The following is a 23,670-nucleotide window of genomic DNA, read 5'->3' on the forward strand; positions in this document are numbered from 1 at the left end:
CTCATCTCCATGCATCTTGATGTCAAGATGATCAATTTGATGATATTTGAGCATCAAAAAAATATTACCGACTTAAATTTTTTAGGTAGGCTCGTATTTGATTGTTTAGAACCGGGGCTATATATAAACTTTTTCCTTTTAATAATTAGATCTTACTATTTAAAAATTGGATGGTCGTAGCTCAATCTTTAGACATCATTGTTTTATTAGTTGCGTAGACGGTAAAATCAGGAACTAATCCATGGGTTGAAGATGTTATATCCTCAAAATTTAGAGTCCTAAAATTATTTATATGTGGGTTCTTACTTGAGGAAGCAAATAACCAATATACTCCCGTGGGAGTATCATATATTTTGGCTGAGCACCTAAAAAATAGAAAAATTAAATAATGTTCGGCATGAATCTTGATGTATAGATGTTAAAAAAAATAACTACCACTTTTTCACATTTAATTTTCATAATTAGAAGTAGAAATACATTTTCAGGTCCTTTTATAATTAGAAAATTGTTTCACGAGTCAAGGGTCCAAGAGCCTGCTGACGCCTCACATACAAACGGCCATCCTTACGTAAAGTATATTGTCATTAAAAAAGATATGGACGGTGCATAAAAATTACTAAAAATATATATTTTAAATTTTAAAATTTTATTTTATTTTTTACTTATGCGATCATCTTGACCTAGATGATGAATCTACCCAAAAAAAAGACAAAAAAAAATCATCTAAAATAAATTTTAGTAAGGAGCAGCATATATACATGTGTGTTGGCCGACTCGTAGAAACCCATCCTTTATAGTTTCCGACACCAAAACTGCATCTCTTAGAAGGGTTTGAGGGCGTGTCTTGCTTTGGTTGCTTAACCTTAACACCCGACACCAAAACTGCATCTCTTAGAAGGGTTTGAGGGCGTGTCTTGCTTTGGTTGCTTAAGCTTAACACTTTATGTAAACCACACCAATAAGAAATTTGTCCAATGTTTATGCAATGATAATTTTGGTGCATAAGCGGACTCACCCTAATCAATGAGATGTTCTTTCAAAAAAAATGTTGGAGATAGAAAATATAGATGGATTCCCACTTGATGATTTGGGTATTTATAAAATATAAATTTAAAAATATTTTATGGGAAATAGTGAGATTTAGGGAGAAAAGATCATCATTAAATTTGGTACAGATTTATAAAAAAGTCAAGTCCCACGCCTACCTAATAACTTTTTTAAAGATCCGTATCAACTTTAGTGATGATCATTTGGGATCCTATACATGTAGGTGGAGAAAGTCCTATAAGATCATTACTCATATTTTAAATCATCGTTGCATTTTTTACATATTCACAATGGCAGTGATCGAGGTTATGACCTGTGAAAACTTTAGCTTATAATCCATAAGCAACATAAGTAATTTTTTTGTTACAGTTTGAGCAGATGTTTGTCGTGGGTTGTTAATGTTGAAAATGATATAGTGTGTCCACGGACAGTAAAAGGCTCGGGTAACCAGTGCAAGAGTGTCGGTTCGAGTTATGAGAGTGACAACTTTATGCATAAATCACTTTATACATATGCCAAAAATTAGGACGTTTTCAGCCCACCCCTCTCGGGACCCTACTTAGGCGGGACCAGTACTGGGTTAGGCCCTATGATCGTGTGTGCCTTATCAAACTATTATGGTGATCGGTACTAGTTGCTTTGTCATAAGTAGACGGTTTTTGTTAGTCTGGAAGGACCACCAATTGATCATAAGGTGGACTGGCTGGTGTGCTTGTTAGTAACTTTTTATAAATGATTAAAATGCACCTAATCGATATCAGCCTACGCCTATTGAGCTTAGTGACAAATTATTGAGAATATGTGTCTTATCAAGGAATATTAGAAGGTCCAGATAATCATATCTCCATGAAAATCAAGTGGAAAAATATTTTAAAAAGGAGTCCACTTTTAACAAGGAGTCTACTTTAAACAATCAAAGTAAGATGCTAAAAGATGCAATTACAATTTCAGAAACCTTACTATTATTTGAGACCCATAATTATAAAATTATAATTTAAAAAAAAAATTCAAATCAAATAGATCTATAAATACGTAATAATCTGAAAGGTAGACAGCTGAAATAATTTATTGCAAAATTCGTTATTTTTAATAATTGCATCTCTTTATATCCAAAAATCTCGTGATTGAGATAATCATTTGGAGGGTTTTTCAGTATTAGAATAATTTATGAGGTGCACTTTACTTGTCGAATATAATGTTGACACCTTAGACGGTTTTCCTTAACAATGCGTTAGAAAGACCAGTCACCAAGGCCTCGTTTGAATATTGAGAGCACAATTTTTTTCTTTTCCCCAAATCTTTGGGAATTAAACCTAAAAGTTGACGAAAGCAGGGACCTTAAACTATAAACTCTAGTTTAGTAAATCTTGAAAATGACCAAAATCATGTAGATCTATGAACAAATAGAAATCTTGAAAACGGATGGTCTAGATAATGTGTTGAAAAATATACTATTTTTTAAACTTAATTTTTTTTATTTATTTATACTCATCCATCTTGATGTTGAGATAATCAGTTAGACGGTTTTCAACATTAAAAACCCGATAAATTTTTAAAGTGCATATGTAATTCTACTTTACAACTTTATATAAATTTTTTTCATATATATATATATATTGATTGCGGTTTGTATAGAGCCTAGGCTCTAAACAATCAAATTAGAGCGTACCTTCAAATAGTACCGAAAAATGTGGTTTTAATATTTGAAATTTTTTGTGATAGCCTTAAAATATCTTTTTATATTTATTTATAAAGTATAAAGCTTAAAAAATAGTGTAGGTCGACAGATCTATGAAACATTGAAAATCTTAAAAATCGATCGTAAAAAAATACGTCATAACCTACACTATTTCCAAAACTTAAAATCCATTTTTTTCTCATGGTCATGTTTCTTAATGTCGAGATGATCAATTTAAAGATATTTGAACATCAAAACAACCTCTCTTAACGAAATTTTTTGGATAGGTTTAAATTTAATTGTTTAGAGCCTCGGCTCTATATAAACTTTGCCCTTTTGTTTTTATGACGGATATTTACAGAAAAATGGGTTGTTATTTGGAGCACAAGCAAACGTGAAGTTGGTTTTCCATGGCATGCTTTGGGCAGTGGGATAGTGGATAAGGATTGGGAATCTTTACCTTTGGTGCTCCATGTTTTGCCACGTGTCAGAAGATGCTTATAGTTCCAGAGTCCAGCGCCTGTCAGTTGATGGTTGGGATCCTTCGGGTCCCCACACTTTCATCATCTCACACGAAACAAAACTTATCAAGGTTTAAAAAGCCATCACGTTTGGCCTGACTCGTGTAACGCCAGGTGTACTCTTATTAGCATTAACGTGACCGAGGATGATGGTGGACATGCCGGTGTTCCGTCGGGTTGAGCAATTGATCATTCGTTTGAGTCGATCTGATTTAGAGTAAAATTAAATTGAGAAAAAAATTAGTCACGATCAGTGTTATAAACTGATTTTAGCCGATATAAGAAGTCAGTTTTTACTGATTGACTGTCCAAACAACGTTAGCAATTTTTGTTTAACGTATTATAATATTTTAAATTATTATTTTTAAAAAAATTACCATCTATCTTTTCTGAATGAGGTTACTTACATACGTTTAAGTGTATTTCCAAACAATCAAGGAAGTAGGTTTTTTTTTTTTTTGGAAATTTTTTTTATAAGGATGCTACCTTATAATGCAGAACTACGGATGTCCTTAAAAAATCCATCGGAAAAAGTAGTTTTAATGTTGAAAAACGCTTTGATTGATAATTTTGACATCAAGATGTATGACTATGAAAAAAAAAAAGATTTTAGATCTAAAAAATAGTGCAGTTTACAACATATTATCTACACCGTCTATTTTCAAGATTTTCATATGTTTATAGATATATTTGATTTTAACCATTTTTGAAGTTTAAAATTTCGTAATTCGATATAAAAATAGATTTTGAGATAATCCTAAAAAAATTTTACATCAAAATTATATACCAAGATAAATTTTGAAGGTGCACTTTACCTCTACACTCACGGATGCATCTCTATGTAAAGTGCACTTTTTTTTTTTTTTGGTGGACATGAAGTGGATTTGATTGAAAAATGTACGAAAGAAAAGAAAAGAGCTCCCTTAAAAAAAGAGGAAACAAGAAGACAATATAGGTGAGATGAAAGGAGACCAAAAGGCGCAAGGTTACAAAGTTCTATATCACTGTTGCCTTTTTCCCTAAATGTTCAACTTCTCCAATACGCACCCTGTGTATGTGCTTGTATACCGCTTCTCTCTCGGTAATCTCATCCATGAATATCACGGCATATGTTTAGGGTCAATGCATCATGCAATAACATCCGGAGAGTCACTTTCAATAATCAAGCGATAGTGGTTAGGGTGCAGCTTGGAAACCCCAAGTTTTGAAGTCCATAGCTATGCTTTATTAATCCCATATCTATGCTTCATTAATCCCGCAAAAGTACATACAGCCATGGTAGTACCATAAGATCACACCGTTTGAATCTCGCAATAGACCCTCTGCCACTTGCTCCTAAAATTTAACATTGCCATCAAAGTTTAGTTTAATCCAACGTATTGGTGACGGTTTCCAAAAACTTGATCGAATAAGCCACCTACGTTTTGAAAAAATGAGCTCCTTAAAATGGGTAAAGAGATTTTTTTTGGGGTAAACCAGTAATTAGGTAATGCGAGTGCCCAAACTTTGTCAGAAATTTTAATGGTTTGAGTGATCTGAGCAATGTCTTTCCTTTTTGCCCTTAAAGGTTCTAGGCGGTAGATCTAGCACATAAAATATGCCAAATTCTATTATTCTCATGATTTATTTGAGAGGGGATTAACGAATCTCCAATTCTCAAACATTTCCTAATATTGTGAGTTTAAAGAGCTATTCCCTGTCATCCACTCACTTTATGTACTTTTCCTTCGTCACATTCCATTCACTATAATGATTTATCTTGACGAATAAAATTTTGGAATATCGTTACTGAGATATCACTTTATGCGTCAATCTCTCTCTCTCTTAAAGTGGAAAACACAGAGAGAGAAAACCAAGTTATGATCTATCACTTTATGTGGGAATGTTAGAGATCATAACGAAATTCTATAATTTTAGAGATCATAACAAAATTTCATCTTTTATATTTTCCATGCCTTTTTATTTAAAGAGGGAATCTTAAAAATTAAAGTAAACAAGTACAAAGCGCTCTTTCTTTGGTGTCCCTCCAGGTCTTGATGAGCCATTTAAGCAAAATTTGACTGTGGATCAAACCAGTTAGCATAATTTTTATTGTCCCTGGTGGTCTGGATGAGCCATTTAAGCAAAAATTGACTGTTCATCGAATTGGTTAGGATAATTTTTAAAAATAAAAATAATATTTAAAAAACATAAATATATGATATAAAAATGTTTAATTTTATTGTCCTTGTTTCATCCGACCATTATAATTGACAAATCAAATATTAATTTTGATTAATTTTCAAATAAATTCAATTTTTTTTTTTTTGGATTAGATTAAGCGATTCGTAACCCATTAGTCAAACTGGACCATCCCATCAAGTCTTAATAACTATGATTTATAAACAGGTTGGCGAGAAATTTAGTCCACTTCACGTGGAAATGTTGGGTTTATGCCCGTTTTATAGCTTCGCTCCCACAACAATTTTTCTTTGTCCCTTTCTCTCGAACATGTCATTGTGTAGGGGTGAATAAATTCATCCAATAAACAGGTGAATTATACTACTTCATTGGGATATTTAAAATGAAAAAAATAAAATTAGCTCATGAGATATTTAAAAAGTAAAAAATAATATTAAGTTATTTAATATTTAAAAAAATACTTTTAAAAAAAAGAGTAAAACATTAGGTCGTTAGGCACTTTTAGTCAATACACCCACTTTATAAATTATTTTTAGGGCTCTTTATTAATTATTCTGCCTCACAAGTATAAATTTATTTATTTATTTTTCTAATGTTATCAAAACATGATGGCAAATCCACGTTTCTAAATTCTATATTTTTTTTCACATTAGATTTATTATTTGTGATGATCATGTCTTTGTTTTCTCTATATTAAATTAAAATTATACACTTTTGTTTTTCACTATAACATTGAGTAAAAAAGATCCATTTTATTGTAATGAGTTGCCCTTTTAAATTATATTTGACTGTAAAATGAATGTAATGGATTATAAACACTCAGATATAGTACTTATGCATTTCTAATAAAATAATAAAAATTATAATGCAATATCACTATTTTTTTTAAAACCTAAAAAAAACTAGATTTTAAAAAAATTTTAATAACTTTTTGAAATTCTTTTAATGCATGATCTTATACATTCGGCCAATTCTCCGACCCTCATCGATTTGCCGATCCAACTTGATTTTTAGAATGAACAATCTGGGTGATTGATTCGTTTTTCAATCCTTGGTTAAAGGTATGATTCATGTTTTTTTTTTTTTTCATATTCGTTCTCTTTTGGAGTTGATGGTAGGTCTTTCACAGGCCCCATTTAACCAAACATGATTCCATTTTGGGCGCACGAGCATACGCTAATGAGTCATTTATAAAGGCGACAAATTTTTATCGTAATTTCTCTGACTTTAATATGTTTTAGTTTTACTTTAATATTTTGGGTACGTTTTACTACTTTTTAAAAAAAGTGGTGGAGAGAAAGGGTCTTAGATGTAGGAGAAATATTACGATTTGTAGTTAAATAGTCGGTCCAAACTATTTATCTTTTGTATATGGAGGTCACAATCATTCCGACTTATTAGGTATCAAATTGGATGGCTGAGATCTTAAATTTTTTTTTTTGAAAACTTTGTATCTATTTAATGACACTTTTACAACCACCTATTTTGAAATTTAAGCGACAACTAATGATAGTAACCTATATATACAAGATAAATGCTTTCTTTGTAGATAATCCTCAATTTTATTGAGTGACGGCACTGAATCCTACACTTTGGTTCATCCAACAAATTCTAAGACGCAACCTTAAGTATGACAAGAGTGAGAAGCCCAAACTAGGTTTTGTAAGGTGGACCGGATTAGCCGGTTTTCCCATATTGAACCGTGATATGTGGGCAATTGGTCCAAGTCCCTACCAAACTGGAACTTGAGGTAATTCACTCCAAAATCACACTTTATAAGTTTAATATAAAGAGAAAAAAAAAAAAAAAAACTGTTTTGACTATTTGAGAATCCAAAACCATGCTAAAAATGTATTTTTATTTTTGTTCGAGAAATGTGGTTTCAGTATTGAAAATCTTTATGATAGCATTAAAATATATTTTCATCTTTAATTATAAAATTTATAGCTTAAAAAATAGTGTATATTGAACAGATCTATGAAAACTTGAAAATCTTAAAAATTAATTGTCCAAAAATGCTTTAGCAGTATCTTTAAAAATTGAAATCCATTTTTTTCTCATGTCCATGCATCTTGATGTCGAGAAGATCAATTTGAAGATATTTGGGCATCAAAACAATCACTTCCAGTGAAATTTTTGAGGTAGACTCAAATTTGATCATTTAGAACCTCGGCACTATATAAACTTTTCCCAAACTTAAATGGCGGACTTTTATATGGACTAATTCATAAATGGCCAATCCAAACGTGGAACTCTTCCCAACCTAATTAATACAGCGAGGGGCACAGTGCAATTACAGAAATCATCACCCCTTCCGAAGGAAACGCAAGAACATGATCAACCTCAATGAACGATAGTTTTTTTAGAATTTATAAATCACCGATAATCATTACAAGAGCAAACACCATGTTTAAAATGGTGAAATCGGCTCCTATCTCGAACAATGATCTCTCTATCATACACTTGAGACATGAGCTTTACTGCAACATGACAATCTGCGCAAATCCGAAGGTTCTTAACGACTCGAATCGGCAATCCATGGCTTGTGCTTAGCAAACAAAAGGCAATGGCCAACCTTTCACTATGAACATAGAGGGCATGCTCCTTTCCTTCTTCATCTAAGTCCAGGGCAACTTCCCTAGTGCTCCCTACATATCCCACCCACTTAATTTCACTCATAATCTCTTCTAGTTTTGAATGAATCTCATTAGTCTTTGGATGTGATTCATCTCCCATGAAAAACTCATGTACTATGCCATCCACTTCCATCAAACTACAACCCTGAGTCTTTTTTGTCCCCTTTGATTTCATAACTCCCCTCACATTCTTAGCATCATCCCATCTACCTCTTTTAGCATACAGGCTTGATCAAAGCACATACCCCCCACAATTTAGAGGGTTCAATTCTACGAGTTTCTTGATGCCAAATTCAGCAGTTTCAGTGTTTTCATGAACCCTAGACCCACTAATCTAGGACCCCCATATTAGGCCACCAGGGGCTATTGGCATTGATTTTATAAGATCCGTAGCATTTCCTATGAACTCAGCTCTTGCATAAGGGTCCACCATGCACCCATAATGTTGTATCAATGGTTTGATCCCAAAATCCTTACTCATGCTATCAGAGTAATGTTCACCTTCATTCACTAAGCTTGCATAGCCACAAACACACAGGATCCCCACAAAGGTTATGGCATTAGGCCTTGTGCTCCAAATTTGCATATCCGAGAAGGCGCAAAGCATCCATCGGTGTGGCCATGCATCGTAAGTCCCGTGATCATGGCTGTCCATGCTGTCACATCCCTCCTATCTACACTGTCAAATACCTGCATCGCCCTCTCTATACTCCCACACTTCGCATACATGTCTATCAATGCCGTCCCCAATACAACATCTACCTCTATGCCATTCTTCTCAATGTACACATGAGCCCATTTCCCTTGCTCTAGAGCTCCTAAATGTGCACAAGCCAAAAGCAAATTAGACATTGTGATTTCATTCGGCCCTTGCGCTTGCATCTCACTAAACAAACTCAGTGCCTTCTTATAATTCCCAAACTTAACATACCCATTAATCATACTACTCCATGTGTCACATTTCTCTCTAACATTTCATCAAAAAGCCAGCGAGCCTCTGCAATTTCAGCGGCACCCACTTTAACATACTCAGAGATCATGGCATTCCACAGTGCTGGGTCGCTTATAGAGCTTTCTTCAAATGCTTGACGTGGTAATTCTATGTGACCACAGTAACTATATAGGCTAATCAAGTTGTTTAGAACAAATAAAATCATAATTAAACCATTTCTGCAAAATGTGTGCATGAATTCCACTGCCCATTTCTAGGTTTAAGTCATGAGCAAAAGCCTTTAGGAGAAATGGGTATGCATAATTATCAGGTGGGAAGCTTTGGTGGAGCATTTGAGTGTAGAGAGAGGGAGCTAAGGGAGTGGCCTCTAATCATAGTGTTCCAAGTAAAAGAGTTGTGGTTTTTGGTGTGAGAGAAAACAAGGTCTGCATATTCAAGGAAGCCAGGCAAGTGAGAAAGGGCACAAAAATATATGATTTTGCTTGTTGGGAGGGTATTATGCTGGGCTAGGCCATGGAGGACCACCTGGGCGTGGATTTGTTTCAAGTGGTCCATTGTGGAGCAGTTTTTTAAGAGAGAGAAAGAGTTTTGGAAGAGAGAGAGAGGGATATGGGATTTGTGGGTGGCACTTTTCATGTGTGCAAGTCATAGGTTTTTTCTCCAATGGAGAGTAGAAGGGGCTTTGCAAATAAGTGGTTATCTAACTCATATGGAAGTCCCATGAAAGTGCACACAAGAAATGGAGGATAGCACACAGGGTGCAGGCTGCTACAAGGTAAAATTGCAACTATTGAGAATATTAGAAAGAAAGGGAAAATTTTTGGTCAATGCATGCCTCTTTTGTTAAGAAGATCGGGAAAATGTTATGCATTTATATTTTCATTGTCCCTTAACTTATCATAGTTAGTGTTGGGTGATGCAAAAAATTGGTGTTTTGAGGATGATTCTAGATTCTTAGAAGAATATTTTAAATCATCTCAAGGTAAGTGGATTTTCCTAAGTTTGGTTATGATTTGGGACATTTTCAGAGCGGCTATAATTTGAGAATTATGGTTGGAAAGAAATAGAGGGATGGAGTGTTGTTTGAAAGATTAAATATAGAATTTTGCATACAATATGGAACTGGTTTAGTGTCATTAAAGGACATAGGACATCAAAACTTGACATTATGATCAATATAACAAATCTCATATCCGTTCGTTTCATAAAGGTTAGACCAGGAAGTATTTGGCAGCCGCTTGTAGCAGGGTGTTTCAAATTGAATTTTGACGGGTCTTCTTTGGGTAACCCAAGGGTGGCAGTAGTAGGTGGAGTCTTTAAAGATAGTGAGGATTTGGTTATCTTTTGTTATGTTGGTCCAAGTGTGGTATTATATATGCAAATCATGTAGAAATTGCTGGTGTTATGCAATGAGTTTTAATTTGGAAGGAAAGATGCCTTGGTGATACGTTGGTTATTGAAGATGATTGATAAGATGTCGAGACCACCCTAGCATCTTAGATTCTTGTTATTACAAGTTGTGGTACTAATATCGTCTTTGTCAATAAGCTTTCATCATGTGTATAGAGAAGTGAATGAGATTATAGATGGTCTGGCAAAGAATGGTGCATTGTTGGATAATTTGATTGTGCAATGTTTTGAGAAGTTTTTGTACTTCCCATTTTAGTTAATGAAAAGTAAGTACTCTTGTCAAAAAAAAAAAAAAAACAGAAAAAAAAAAAAAAAAATCCTATAAAAGTCTAAATAAATTCACATTTTAAAGCATATAATGAGACCCAATTGGCTGCTCAACACACAGATTTACTGCTAAAGCTTTCCTTTGAAATGTGCACAAAGGGTTGAAACTTGGATTTATTGCTAGACTGTTGTATGGAAAATGGAAAATGTGCATTAATGCTTTAGAAGACTGCATAATGTCCGTTTAATACATCATCATTTTGATTACTTTTTAATCTTAACTCATATTATTATTTGATCACTGAACGTGATTTGTACATGAGATTGAAGTATTAGATTTGTATTAAAAGGAAGAAATCAATTCAAGGGTCAAATTATTTTACAGAACTATTGGAAGGCATCAATTTAAGGGTCAAATTATTCTATACAAGACATCAAAATATCGTACAAAACTATTATCCTTGTATAATACATCAAAACCATGGGATGATCATCTTAGGGGGATCTTATTGTTGACTATGAAAAATATGAATAAGAGTTTGAAGGAGGGAAGAAGAAGGAACCCTTGACCCACAACAGATAAAGGAAGATTTATTCAATCACAATATTTTACAAACTACTATCCTATTTAACATTAGGAGTTTCATTTTTTTTAACTTCGATTTCACTCAGGTAACTCTTATAAAATATAGAACATGACTACATTTCCCAGGTGTAGGATTGAGAATCCTAACCAAAAGGTGCCCTTTGGTAACTTAGCCCTATTTGAGTGGCTTGACGAAATATTAATAATAATCTTAGTTGGTATTTTTGTCATTTGGCCCCGGCCCACTTAAGTAAGGCTAAATTATTAAAATGCCCTTATTGGTGTAGGGTTCTCAATCTTGAACATGGCCGCATTAATTACTTTTATTATATTTTTTAAAAAATATTCGAGTGAAATGAAACTTATAAAATATCAATCATAATGTCAAATAAGATAATTTACCGCATTTAATATTTTTTTTAATGTAACTTACCCTTTAATTTATATTTTTTCAAATAAAAACTTGATGGTGTTTTCTAAATGCAAGACCTTTTTCGTCTCTCTAGTTGACTGGGTCCATTAATCCCAGATTTTTTATTTAACAGGAGCAATTGAAACCAAATTAATTTACTGAATAATTATGAAGATTTATGCTGACATCCCTTATAATTGGTTGTATTTAAAAGATATGTCCCATGGTTTACATTGCGCTCATGTCTTTTTTTTTTTTTTTTGTAGTTTTAAACTTTTTCAAAAATACTATCGGTTTGGAGTTACAAGTTCCGCTGACATCCCTTATAATTGGTTGTATTTAAAAGATATCTCCCATGGTTTACATTGCGCTCGTGTCTTCTTTTATTTTTATTTTTTATTTTTTTTTAGCTTTTTCAAAAATACTATCGATTTGGAATTACTAGTTCCCAACCACTTATTGTAAGGCCAAATGAGAAGTTCAGGACTAATTTGTTCCGACAGCTTTGATCTATCTTTCAGAAATTAGACGATCCAGACTAAACTTTTTACAATAAGCGTCGGGAATTGCTCTTTGATTTATTATAATGAGCGGTTTGAAACTAATAACTATGACGTAATGTATTCTCAACAAAAGTAGAAAGAAAAAAAATGAAATATGAGAGAATTTCTTAATCGCATTAATTATAAATAGGATGAAATATGAGAGAATTTCTTAACGGCACTTATTATAAATAGTATTAGGGTATTTTTTCTTTATTTTATTAAGTCAATTTGGAATAGGGAATATAATTTACCCCGTTTGGATATGAAATTTGAATTTTGGATCCTACCAGCATTTGAGTACAGAGTCAGATCAGAATCCAAACTTTGTATTTGAAGGATTTGGGTTCAAGTGGATCAGCTCCAGATCCCCGTCAAAATTTTTAAATAATATGTTATATTTATCAAGGATGAGGTTTCTATAAACCCTAGGCTTTATGAAAACAAAATGACTCTCACCTCAAATTCTCGTTCTAGAAGCACTTTTGGCATAAAAAATCTTCATGATGTCTCTAAAATCAATTTCAAACACTAACAATAAATTTTGAAACTAAAAAAATAATATAGATCTTGCTGTTCTATAAATTTATTTTTAGGGTGAGATGGACGGTCTAGATTATTTATTATAACATACACTACTTTTAGAGCTTAAAATTCTAATTTTCTTTTACAATCATGATGTTCAAGCCGAGATGATCAATTTAAAGGTTTTCCAACACTTAAATTGCAATTTACAGTGAGTTATGAGATGAGGCTTTACTTAATTTGATAGGGCCGCAGCCCTAGCAAACTATTTTCCATTTATTAATTTATGTATATAATATACAAAAAGCTGTTTCATGCTGTTTGGACTGCATTTCTACAATATGCAATCTAGAGGTGATATGCAAATAGGTAGTTCATCTAAAAACAATAGTAACTAACGGTCCAAATGTTTTCTTGCTATAAATACTGTTTTTAGTTTTCAAAATTTATTTGGTTTTCATATCCGTGATCTCCATGTCAAATATTATATATTTTTAAAAAATTCAGATCAAATTATATTTACAAAATATATTTATTGCCAAGCCCACATTTCTACAATATGTGGGCTGGCTACATAAAAACCGTATCCACAATATATATGAAGAAAAAGTCTATATAAGGTTGCAACCTTAAAATGTAGAATTAAAGATGGACCTAAAAAATCAATTGGAGAAAGGTTGTTTTAATATTGAAAAACCCTCTAATTAATCATCTCGACATTGAGATTTATGAATATTGAAAAAAAAAAAGATTTTGAGTATTAGAAATAGTGCATCTTGCAATAGATCGTTTATTTCCAAGATTTTCATATGTTTATAGATCTACTTGATTTTCAATATTTTTGAAGTTTAAAATTTTATAATTAAGATATGAAAATAGATTTTAAGATAATAAGAATTTTTTACATCAAAATTGCATCTCATTATAAAGTTTGGAGGTACGCCGTAATTGGATTGTTTAAGGCTGCAACCTTATAGAAACCACACCCTATGTATAATTTTCTCTACTTTCTCTACTCTCTCTAAACTCCTGAAATAGGGTTTAAACGCATCCCGCTATTTGTCTGCGAGTTTCGCCTCTGCGTCTACGAGTGCTACTCTGTAAAACACAGTCGCTCCAAACAGGTATGCGTAATCCTTTCTCCATTACTCTTACGAGTGTTTCTAAGGTTCTTGCGCGCAGAAAAAAGTTTCCGCCAAAACGTAGATTTCTCTCATCTGTCAGTTTGTTTTTTGTTTTTTTTTTGTTTTTTTAAGCTCGTTTTGAAGTTCTTTGAATCCCCTACAAAAATCCTAAATTTATTTTTAGTTTTGTTGCTCAAATGCGAACATTTACTTTTGATTGCTGTTGAAGATCCTTGAATCCCCTACAAAAACCCTAAATCTATATTCTTAGTTATTGCTGTTGAAGATCTTTGATTGCTTATTTCTTTTTTATTTTGTGCTTGAAGTAGTGCCTTTTTGTCCATACCTATTCATCGTGAATTTTTTATAAATATTCATCACAAATTTTTTTTGTATTGTTTCTGGTGTTTAGTCTGTTGCTTGTCCTTGTTTTCGTCTTTACTTTAATTTATTTGAAGTTGAGGTTTTCATTTTCTTTTTGGATAAGTAAATTTGAGGCTTTCACTGTGGAACCGGAACCCATTGATTTTTTGAATTATGGTCGAAGATGCAGTTAGGTTCTCGTGAGAGAGATAAAGAAGATGGGACTATTTAGTTAGTTAGGAACCCATCTCTTGGGGGCTTTAGGATGCAGAGGCCAATCATGGTTCTCACCACCAATTCAAAGCACAGAAATTCTATTCGTTCATCGAACTCAGTTTAGCACCTGGCTTTATCAAGATAGTGCCAACTTTGTACCGAGAGGAACTTTTTTACTTTCTTTATTTTTTTTCACATTTTTGTTATTGCACTGATTTCAAGAAATTAAAGGCACCATTTTGCAAGCTTACAGTTGCAAGTCTTGCCTTCTTGTATCCCAGCTCTGCAAATTGTTGTAGAATAGCTCATTCTGGTGTATTTCCTTTTGAATTCCGTGTTAAATGGACTAAGCTTTTGTGGTTTTTGATCCAGCAAAATTCAAGACCCTGTGCCATAGTTTAGTATGTTTCAAAGTTTTCATTTTCTGACAAAACCTGTTTCAGATTTATGATAACTTGAAGCCTGTGTGTGGGTCAAGTAGAAACCATACTTGGTAACTGATTTTGATAATTCATAAATATGTATTTCCTATTGAAACCAACCTTATCGGGAGTCTTTTTTTTTTAAAAGAGAATGTTTCTGTTATCTAGGGTCAGTAATCCAGAAAAATGGAGAGATTAAGCAAGATGTCGCACATAAAATTAGAGCTGGGTGGGCGAAGTGGAGATCTACCGCAGTTTTTTGTGATCACCGCATACTTTTGAGCTGAAATGCCTTTGCATCAAAGTTTTTCAAATTTCAAGTATGCTATTATATTTCCTTCTTTAGTCTCAATGGTATACGACGATCACATAAAACTGCAGATGTGCATCTCCATTTCGCCCACTCAGCTCTAATTCTATGTGCAGCATCTTCTTTAATATCTCCATTCGCCCGGATTATTGACCCTAGATATTGGAAACAATCTATTTTAGGTATTTATGCATCTATGCCTCTTTTAATCCATGTTCGAACAATTTCACTAGCTTGTTAGAAAGTATATTGAACATTTCGCATTTGACAAAGCGTTTCCCCATCTCCACATTATACAGCTGGCTTCATAAAAAAAAAAAAAAATCCAAATAGTTGCAACTTCATTTCTTGGAGGATCCCTTGAAAGATGAGATATCCACCCTCAAAAGAAGGAAGAATTTGAATATAGAGGCTGTTGTGTTTTTTGTGTCAATTATTTCTGCCTATGGGTTGTTTTCTTGTATTTACAAAGTTAGACTGTATGTTGTCTATTTATCTATACTATGTTGTTGCAGTCACTGATATGTTTCTTGTTGCTTATTGCAGTTGGACTATGGAAGAGGATGCTAATGTAAGTTTCTTTGAGAACTTGACTTTGTTGACCTTCTCTCCTGTATATATTATTTTCTGTACACGTTTTTTTATTTTAACCCAAAGTTTCCTTTTATTGTGATCTTGGAATCTTGAAAAATGCTTCAGGTTGTCATCTGATTGCTTTATACGGTTTGATGTATTTATGAGCAATTAGTTATATGGGGATGCTAGAGATGTAGAACTGGTTTGAAAATATTTAAAGCTGTTGCTGATTGTACATAATTTACCGAGCAATTTCTAGTTTTAGAGGCCACCTGATTGTGGTAGCAATGCAGCATGGTTATTGTTTTTATCGTGCTTTGGTTCTTTGAATGAATATTGGGTATTTTGGTCCTTTATTGGGTGGGTCTAATTGATAATAGTTCCTTAAAATTTTTGGAAGTGGTTCCACATATGCTAATGTATTTTGTTTTTTCCATAGTTATTAGACTTACATATCTGTCAGCTTATTTTTTCATTCAGATTTTCCTGTATCTATGTATCTTATTCCCAAGCAGTATAACATGCAGTTGGCCTCTTCCTTATGATCAGGATATTCTAGCAAATATTCTGTTTTATAAGATGTATTAAAACGAGAAGGTTATTTCTATTACCCTTCTATGTATACATTTGATGCTGACCTATAATGCACATGGTAGCTATTATTCAGGGTTCATTAAAGTTTACTACCATCCATACTTAATTTACTCTTCATTTACTACTTTACTGAGCCTGGTGCTATCGTGTATATGTGCTTCCAATTCCCTTAGAGGCATCTGTAAAAGTTAGATTGGACTTTTGCCTCGTCATCTGTGAACTAAAATTTCCTTGGTCTCAATTTGTGAGACTTGTGCCAGATCTGGCAACTTTAGCTGGTGCATAATTGAAATCTTCAGTCTCTCTCCCAATTGGATATGGAATGACTCTCGCTTACAGTTGTCTATGATGACACAACTTTGTCGTATATGGTGGTACAGATTGTCTACTCCCTTGAACATCAGAAACCAACAGTCCTTTTTTACTCCTTTACTCTATGATAACTGGTGACTGTTTATGAAATGTGGCATTCCCATTCTGTTGGCTGTGTTCCCACCTGGAAGTTTTCCTGGGGACTTTGAATGGCCTCATGCACATTTGAAGTAGCTCTACCTTTTTGCTTGCCAATATAGGCTCATCTACAAATAGGAACTGTATACAATGGAGCAAATTATACTCCATAATGTAAGTTGTTGGTCGTTGTCATTCCCTAATCTAGGAAGCCTAAATGTATATGTCTCATTTTTCAGTAACTTGAGCTTTATGACTTTTTTGAAATTGAAATTAATTTCATGGGTTTGCTCTTGCTCGCTCTATCGATGCACACTTGCACAGTTTCCTGTGTTTTTTGTTTGTAACTTTTTCTATACAAGAATTTCAAGGTTCCGAGTAATGTTTTCGTTTTTATGCATGGGTACAAATTTTGTTATGATACAATTTTTCTCGTATTATTGTACGAGTGATTCTGTTCATGTTTTAGATGATTTAAGTAATGAAATATTTTATACATATGAAAATAAGATTAATAGATCTTCCATATCTAGGAGAAACTGAAGGGATCTTGCATCATTATGATGATTTCGTTGCAACATTCTGTCCCTATGATGGACATGGTTAGAAAGATCAAATTCTAATTGTCCGAAGTTGTGCAAACTTTTTGCTGTTCAAAAAATAAAAAAAAAAGAAGAAAGTTGCCCCAAACTTTATTTTTGGTAAGATCTAACTAAACTTCAATATATTCCACGACTCCCATGCAGTGTTAAAAAATTATTCCGTGATGATTTGGAGCTTCTCTCTAGACCTCTTTAGAGGATGTTAGTTTATAGTAGTGTTAGTGACAGGATCAGTAGTTTTTCTGGCTGTCTTTATCCTATCCAATTGAGAGGGCACTTTTTTGAAGTATCTGTAGCTGTCTTCTAGTTATTTAGAAAGAGAGTAAATCAAGGATCTTCATAATATATATATATATATATATATATGTAGGAAAAACCTAAAAAACACCTATAGGCAAAGTGCTACAGTATTTCGCCTCCGTCACGGACTTGCTATGTCTGTGGCGGTTTATTGAACGGATCCGCAACGGACGATACTGTTCGTTGCGGTTCGACGTGAATTTTTAGACCGCCACAGACCTAGTATGTCCGTGACGGTACCAACCACGAACATGCTTAGGTCCGTGGCGTCGAAAAACACACACCGTCCGATTTTTTCAGACGGCGATTAGCCGATGGGCAAAATCACTGTAGCATTTTGCCCGTAGGCGTTGTGTAGATGCTTCTATATATATATATATATATATATATATATATATATGTGTGTGTGTGCGTGTGTGTGGAAAAAGCTGGGATTAGCCGATTTGACGATCACGGATGTCCGGTAGTATTTGAATTTTAATTTTTTTTCTACAAATCCAAATCACTTGAAATTTTACAAGTGTGTTCATCAAAAATAGTTGAATCTTTGAAAAATATCAAAAAAATATTTTACATAAAATAAATTGACCAAAATACCCCGAAAAGTTTTGGGGGTATTTTGGTCATTTTATTTTTACGCCAATAAATTTTTGTATATTTTTATTAGATGTGTCTTGATGAGAAGAAAACACACCTAATTTTTCAAGTGATTTGGATTTGTAGAAAAAAACTTAAAATTCAAACTTAAAATGAGGTCGTGACAGTCAGATCACCCCAGATTTAATCTTGGCCGTTGGGCTCATATGTTCATATAAGCTAGTGGGCTAATCCCAGCCTTTTCCTATATATATATATATATATATATATATATATATATATTAATTCAGAACCCCAATAAAAGTGTTGGGGATGCTCATGGGCATTGAGGCATAAGATGGCTTGACATGTTAGCAGTGAGAGATTGTGTTCATTGAGGGGAATCTGATTGTTACCATTTTAGTTACTCGTGATAGTAATGTATCAATATTTGATCATTAATCCATACATTAGACGCAAAGTTGTAAACTACAAAAACACAAATATTTTTTACATTTTACTAATAGATCATTTGGCTCCCTGGGTAAACAAACACAAAATTTGAATCATAACCTGATTATGCCAAACTTTTATTACGCTAAAACCTAGTTTCTGGAACATGACTGTTTGGATAACTTTTGAATGGGACAAATGTTTGGGTCATTTGTTTGTATAACCTGGGTTTGGAGATTTATTATTTAATATCACTACTAATACTATTTCTCAAAAAAAAATATTACTACTACTACTACTACTACTACAATAATGGGAGAGAATAAGTTCTTTTGGGTTTTGTTATTTGGATAGAAATATTATTCAAATTTCACAATAAATGAACTCCGTAGAGAAATTAGTGGTTATAATGAAGAACAATCAATGTTTGGATGATGTGCATCGAATTATATTTTTGAGATGGAAATAGAAAATTTTTATTCATGGAAAAGTGAGTTCTTAATTGCTTGCTCCTTTGGAAAATGATATACACAAGATTTTGATTACTTTTTGGTGCTTTCATTTCTATTTGCCAAGTTGGCATCCATAAAATGCGTTTTCATGGTTTGTTGAAGTGGGCTTTACTTTTGCTTGATGTCAAAGATATAAGGCATACTTGAATAATTTGACATGCTTTGCTCTACTAGGTAAACAGTTAGGTTTGATTTGAGATATGGGTTCAACGGGTTGGTTTTCTTAGATCTGTTTGTTTTCTATATCTTCATCGGGACTGTATTTAAAGTAAGGGTGCAGTTTGTATAGAGCCGAGGCTCTAAGCAATCAATGTAAAGCGCACCTTCAAATAGTGTCGAAAAATGTGGTTTCAGTACTGGAAATCTTTGTGATAGCCTTAAAATATATTTTCAACTTCAATTATAAAATTTAAAGTTTAAAAAATAACGTGGATCAAGCAAATCTATGAAAACTTGAAAATATTGAAAATTGATGGTCCAAAAATGCGTTACAAGATGCACTATTTCCAAAACTTGAAATCCATTTTTCTCTCATGTCCATGCATCTTGATGTCGAGATGATCAATTTGAGGATATTTAGGTATCAAAACCACCTCTTCTAGTGAAATTTTTGAGGTGGGTTCTAATTTGATTGTTTAGAGCCTTGGCCATGTATAAACGTTTTCCTTTAAGTAATGCATGTAGACACTTTCTAGACAATCAGTGATTTGAAGGCTGTTGCAAAGTGGAAGAAGCACTTGATAGGCAAGTTTTACGTCACAGATTGGGTGAATTTTGGAATGCCTTTGATAAATTGAGCATATTATACTTTGATCCAATAAAGGCAATTGTCTCGATTCCTGGAACAAACCTCTAGCAACAAGTGGAATACTTTGAATAAGTTTACAGTTGTCATGTGTTGAGCAATATAGATTGCTAGATTCCCTGACCGTTGAAGAGCAGGCGTGTGACACATGTGCATGCAAGTGTGTGCATGTCTGGATGCATGTGGACGCGTGCTCATGGAGGTCGTTTAACCTGCACCCTGCTAATGGTAAAACTATGGGCTCCACATAATTTCGTGATAGACTTCCTTACCCATGTCTGACTTCTTTGGGGTGGGAAATTTTGTGTTTGACAATGTAAATGATGATATCACTATAGAAAAGCTAGGATCAATATTTATTATCAGAAAAGCAATGTCCAAAAGTTGGCATGTAAAGATCATGCCATGCATGAAAATATGCCTGAGTTAGTCTGAATTTCTAAAATTTAAATATTTACCAAGTCAAGCAAGTCTGAGGCGAATGTAACTTTTTTAAAACATGGAGCTCATCTTTACTTTGTTCTCCAGCAAACATAGGTAAATTGCTACCATTTCCTCTTACTTCTGCAGTTTCTTGGTTTTTCTTTTTTGCTTTTCTAATACTTGATTGTTTCAGGTGAGCAAGACTGAGGAAGAGGAATTCAACACTGGTCCGCTTTCCGTGTTGATGATGAGTGTTAAGAACAATACCCAGGTAATAATTTACATTATCTAATGGTACTCCAATAGATGGTAGAAATATCAAAGCAACTTGATGAAATTTTTTTTATAGCAACCATTTTGGGTGCTCAATCCAACATGCACATGGCATGCAGGCGTAATGAATGCATGCCAACTTGATAAAAAACATATAGCAACATTTTGGATGCTCAATCCAACATGCACATGGCATTCGAGAACGACTGGGGGGTGGGGGTGGGAGGGGATTTCTTTGCATGTGTCTGTGTGTTTGCATGCGCGTGTGCTTCCATGTGTGTGTTTGCATGCTTGCAATGGAGTGTGATGTCAATATTATCTTTCTTACATTTTTTGGGTTGGTCCTCTTGACTTTCTGTTTATTGACTTTCACATCATGTTACCATCTTAGGTTCTTATCAACTGTCGAAACAACAAGAAGCTCCTTGGACGAGTTCGGGCCTTTGATCGTCACTGCAACATGGTTCTTGAAAATGTCCGGGAGATGTGGACTGAGGTCAGTCCTTATGCACGAGCACAACATATGTTGTAGCTTTGTTTTTTTCAGTTACTTTTTTATCCATTAGACATAAATAGTACTAGGAAGTAGAGAAACTTCACTTGTGCCGCCAAGTTTTCTGCCACCCTTATTTCTCATTTTCCAAACATGTCAACTAGGTTTTCCATGCCTTTCTTTAAGCACATCTCCACGACTTACTTCCCAAAATACCTCTTGTTTTTGGTACATTTTCTTTCTACCTACAAAACCAAATGAGAGAATGCCCTCTTTCTCTATCCCTCTACCCAAACTGACCCTCCCTATATGTTTTCTTTTCAATCCAGATCACTCTCTTCTCTACACAAACTGACACTCTCTACATCTCTACCCGATTGGAATCAGAATATTCTCTCCATGCCACTACTTAAATCTACTCCCTCTACATCTTTTTACAGAATCCAAATTAGCTCTCTCTCTCTCTCTCTCTCTCTCCCCATCTCTCTACCCAAACCGAAAGAGAAAACACCCCTCTTCAAACTGACTCTCTTTATATCTTTCCACTAAACCCACTCTCTCATACTGAATGAGAACCGCCCCCCTCTCTCTACTCCAACCAAACCAACACCATAACTTCTCTTCATCTCTGTACCTCAACTTTATGCCGCTTTACCGAAATCAAATCGGAGAGCCTTATCTCTCTCCATAGACATTCATAAACCCTCATCTCTCTCTCTTAACCCAAATGTCCTGAGGTACTAATGCTCTATCTATCTTTCCTTTAATATTGTAGAAAATTCTTCCAATGCTTATTGTATCCAATTTCTTTCTTCCCCAAAGTCCGGTTGTTCCACTCTTGTCTGCTCCCATTCTCCTCCTCTTGTGATATTCCTTTTTTCTTCACCTTCTTTTTGCTCTTTTGCTAGCTCCATTGCCTCTCCTACACGAGAGAGAAAAATACCGATAGAGCTGGGGATGTATTGGACTTTATGGTCTCTAGGTTTTAAGATAAAGGGAGTCAGAGCTTTATTGCTTTTGTTTGGTGCGTAAAAATGTCAAAAAGAGGATTTTCGGGAAGCAAATGGTACCAATTCAAAAAGATCACATTTTTGAAAGACTTAGGAAACTTGGGTGTTAGATTATTGAAAAGAGGTCAAGGTGACAATTTTGAAGTACACCGAAAGTTTGGTGGCGACAGTAATGTTTTTCTTGTACTATTTTTAATTTTTGATTGGCATTTTACTTAGCTCAATTTATTACTATTTTGGTTGTTTAGGTGCCAAAGACCGGAAAAGGTAAGAAGAAAGCACATCCAGTGAACAAGGACAGGTTTATTAGTAAGATGTTTCTTCGTGGAGACTCAGTTATCATCGTCCTGAGAAACCCCAAGTGAGGCGGTTGTCTTTCCACCCCATTTTCCTGTCAGGATTTTACCATTTTGGTTTTCTTTCTCATTAGTCGAAGTTTTTTCTCTCCCCTTCTTGGGAACTTGTCACTCTTGTTGGTAGAGAGGTCCTGATATTTGAACTAGTGCTTACTACTAATACAAGCTAGCTTTAATGTTTTAAATCACAGAATGCAGCCTAATGTGTGTTTAGTGAAAGGCTTCACCTGAAGACTCTCCTACTATTTGGACTTGTATATGCATGCATTCATTCAATTCATGTTTGTCATTTTTCTTCATGGGTTAAGCTGACAAACAAGCTGTGTGTATTGATTAAGGATTTAGTATGGTTACCGCTGTATGCGGTTGTACTTCAAACCTCGTTAGGAAAACATATCCGGTGTTGGAAACCCTGCAATTTCATCACACCACGATTATTTATTTGGAAGGAAAAAAATAGATTTCAAGCATTGGAAATGGTCCATCTTGCAAATGTATATATATTTTACTATCTATTTCAAGTATATATATATATATTTTGATATCAAGATGAATGACTATTTTTTGGAGCTCAGAAATGGGTAGATTTGTTCCGTTCTTGGAGCTCCAAATTCCACAGTTGGGAGGCAGCGTATTTGCTGTCAAGGTTGTAAACAATGTCGAGTGGTGCCTAGGCAATTGAGGGTTTGGGCCCCTATGTGCTAGGCAAGCATTGAGGCAGACCTTTGGGTTTTGTGGTGGGCTTTTATTTGTATACTCATGGACTATGGATGTGTATGTATCACTAATAGCTATTTTTGCAATTATTCAAGGGATTTTATGTTTTGTATATGAAGGTCACAATCATTTTTGTTCATGAGTGAGTGGTTGTGAGAGTGTCATTGAATGGATACAGTTTATAAAAAAATATTTCATGGATTTTGTGACTCACCGCAAGCTATTTAATTTGACATCTAATTAGTAGAAATGATTGTAAGTTCCATGTACAAAATATAAAGGAAAAAGTTTATGTTTGTGTGAGGTTCTAAACAATCAAAACAAGGTGTACTTCAAAA

The 23,670-nt window shown here is 34.0% G+C and overlaps 2 protein-coding genes across 2 annotated transcripts; one reads left to right on the plus strand and one right to left on the minus strand.

The window, feature by feature from the left end:
- Positions 1 to 7,720: 7,720 nt before the first annotated feature.
- On the minus strand, positions 7,721 to 9,102 carry LOC105421525 (Pentatricopeptide repeat (PPR) superfamily protein). Its single transcript, XM_011629179.3, is given in 2 exon segments — positions 7,721 to 8,660; positions 8,663 to 9,102. Coding segments are annotated over 2 exon segments (1,200 nt in total). The 5' UTR covers positions 9,006 to 9,102; the 3' UTR covers positions 7,721 to 7,803.
- A 4,743-nt stretch (positions 9,103 to 13,845) lies between these two features.
- On the plus strand, positions 13,846 to 22,914 carry LOC18445356 (Small nuclear ribonucleoprotein family protein). The gene is made up of 5 exons (XM_006855494.4): positions 13,846 to 13,881; positions 15,739 to 15,763; positions 20,677 to 20,754; positions 21,148 to 21,252; positions 22,508 to 22,914. Exons 2-5 carry the CDS (start codon positions 15,746 to 15,748, stop codon positions 22,622 to 22,624), a joined length of 318 nt encoding a protein of 105 aa, XP_006855556.1. The 5' UTR covers positions 13,846 to 13,881; positions 15,739 to 15,745; the 3' UTR covers positions 22,625 to 22,914.
- Positions 22,915 to 23,670: the final 756 nt, after the last annotated feature.

This window comes from Amborella trichopoda, chromosome 2, assembly GCF_054954075.1.
Source record: "Amborella trichopoda isolate Santa Cruz 75 chromosome 2, AtrichopodaSantaCruz75HAP2 v2.0, whole genome shotgun sequence".
In the NCBI taxonomy this organism is placed as follows: domain Eukaryota; kingdom Viridiplantae; phylum Streptophyta; class Magnoliopsida; order Amborellales; family Amborellaceae; genus Amborella; species Amborella trichopoda.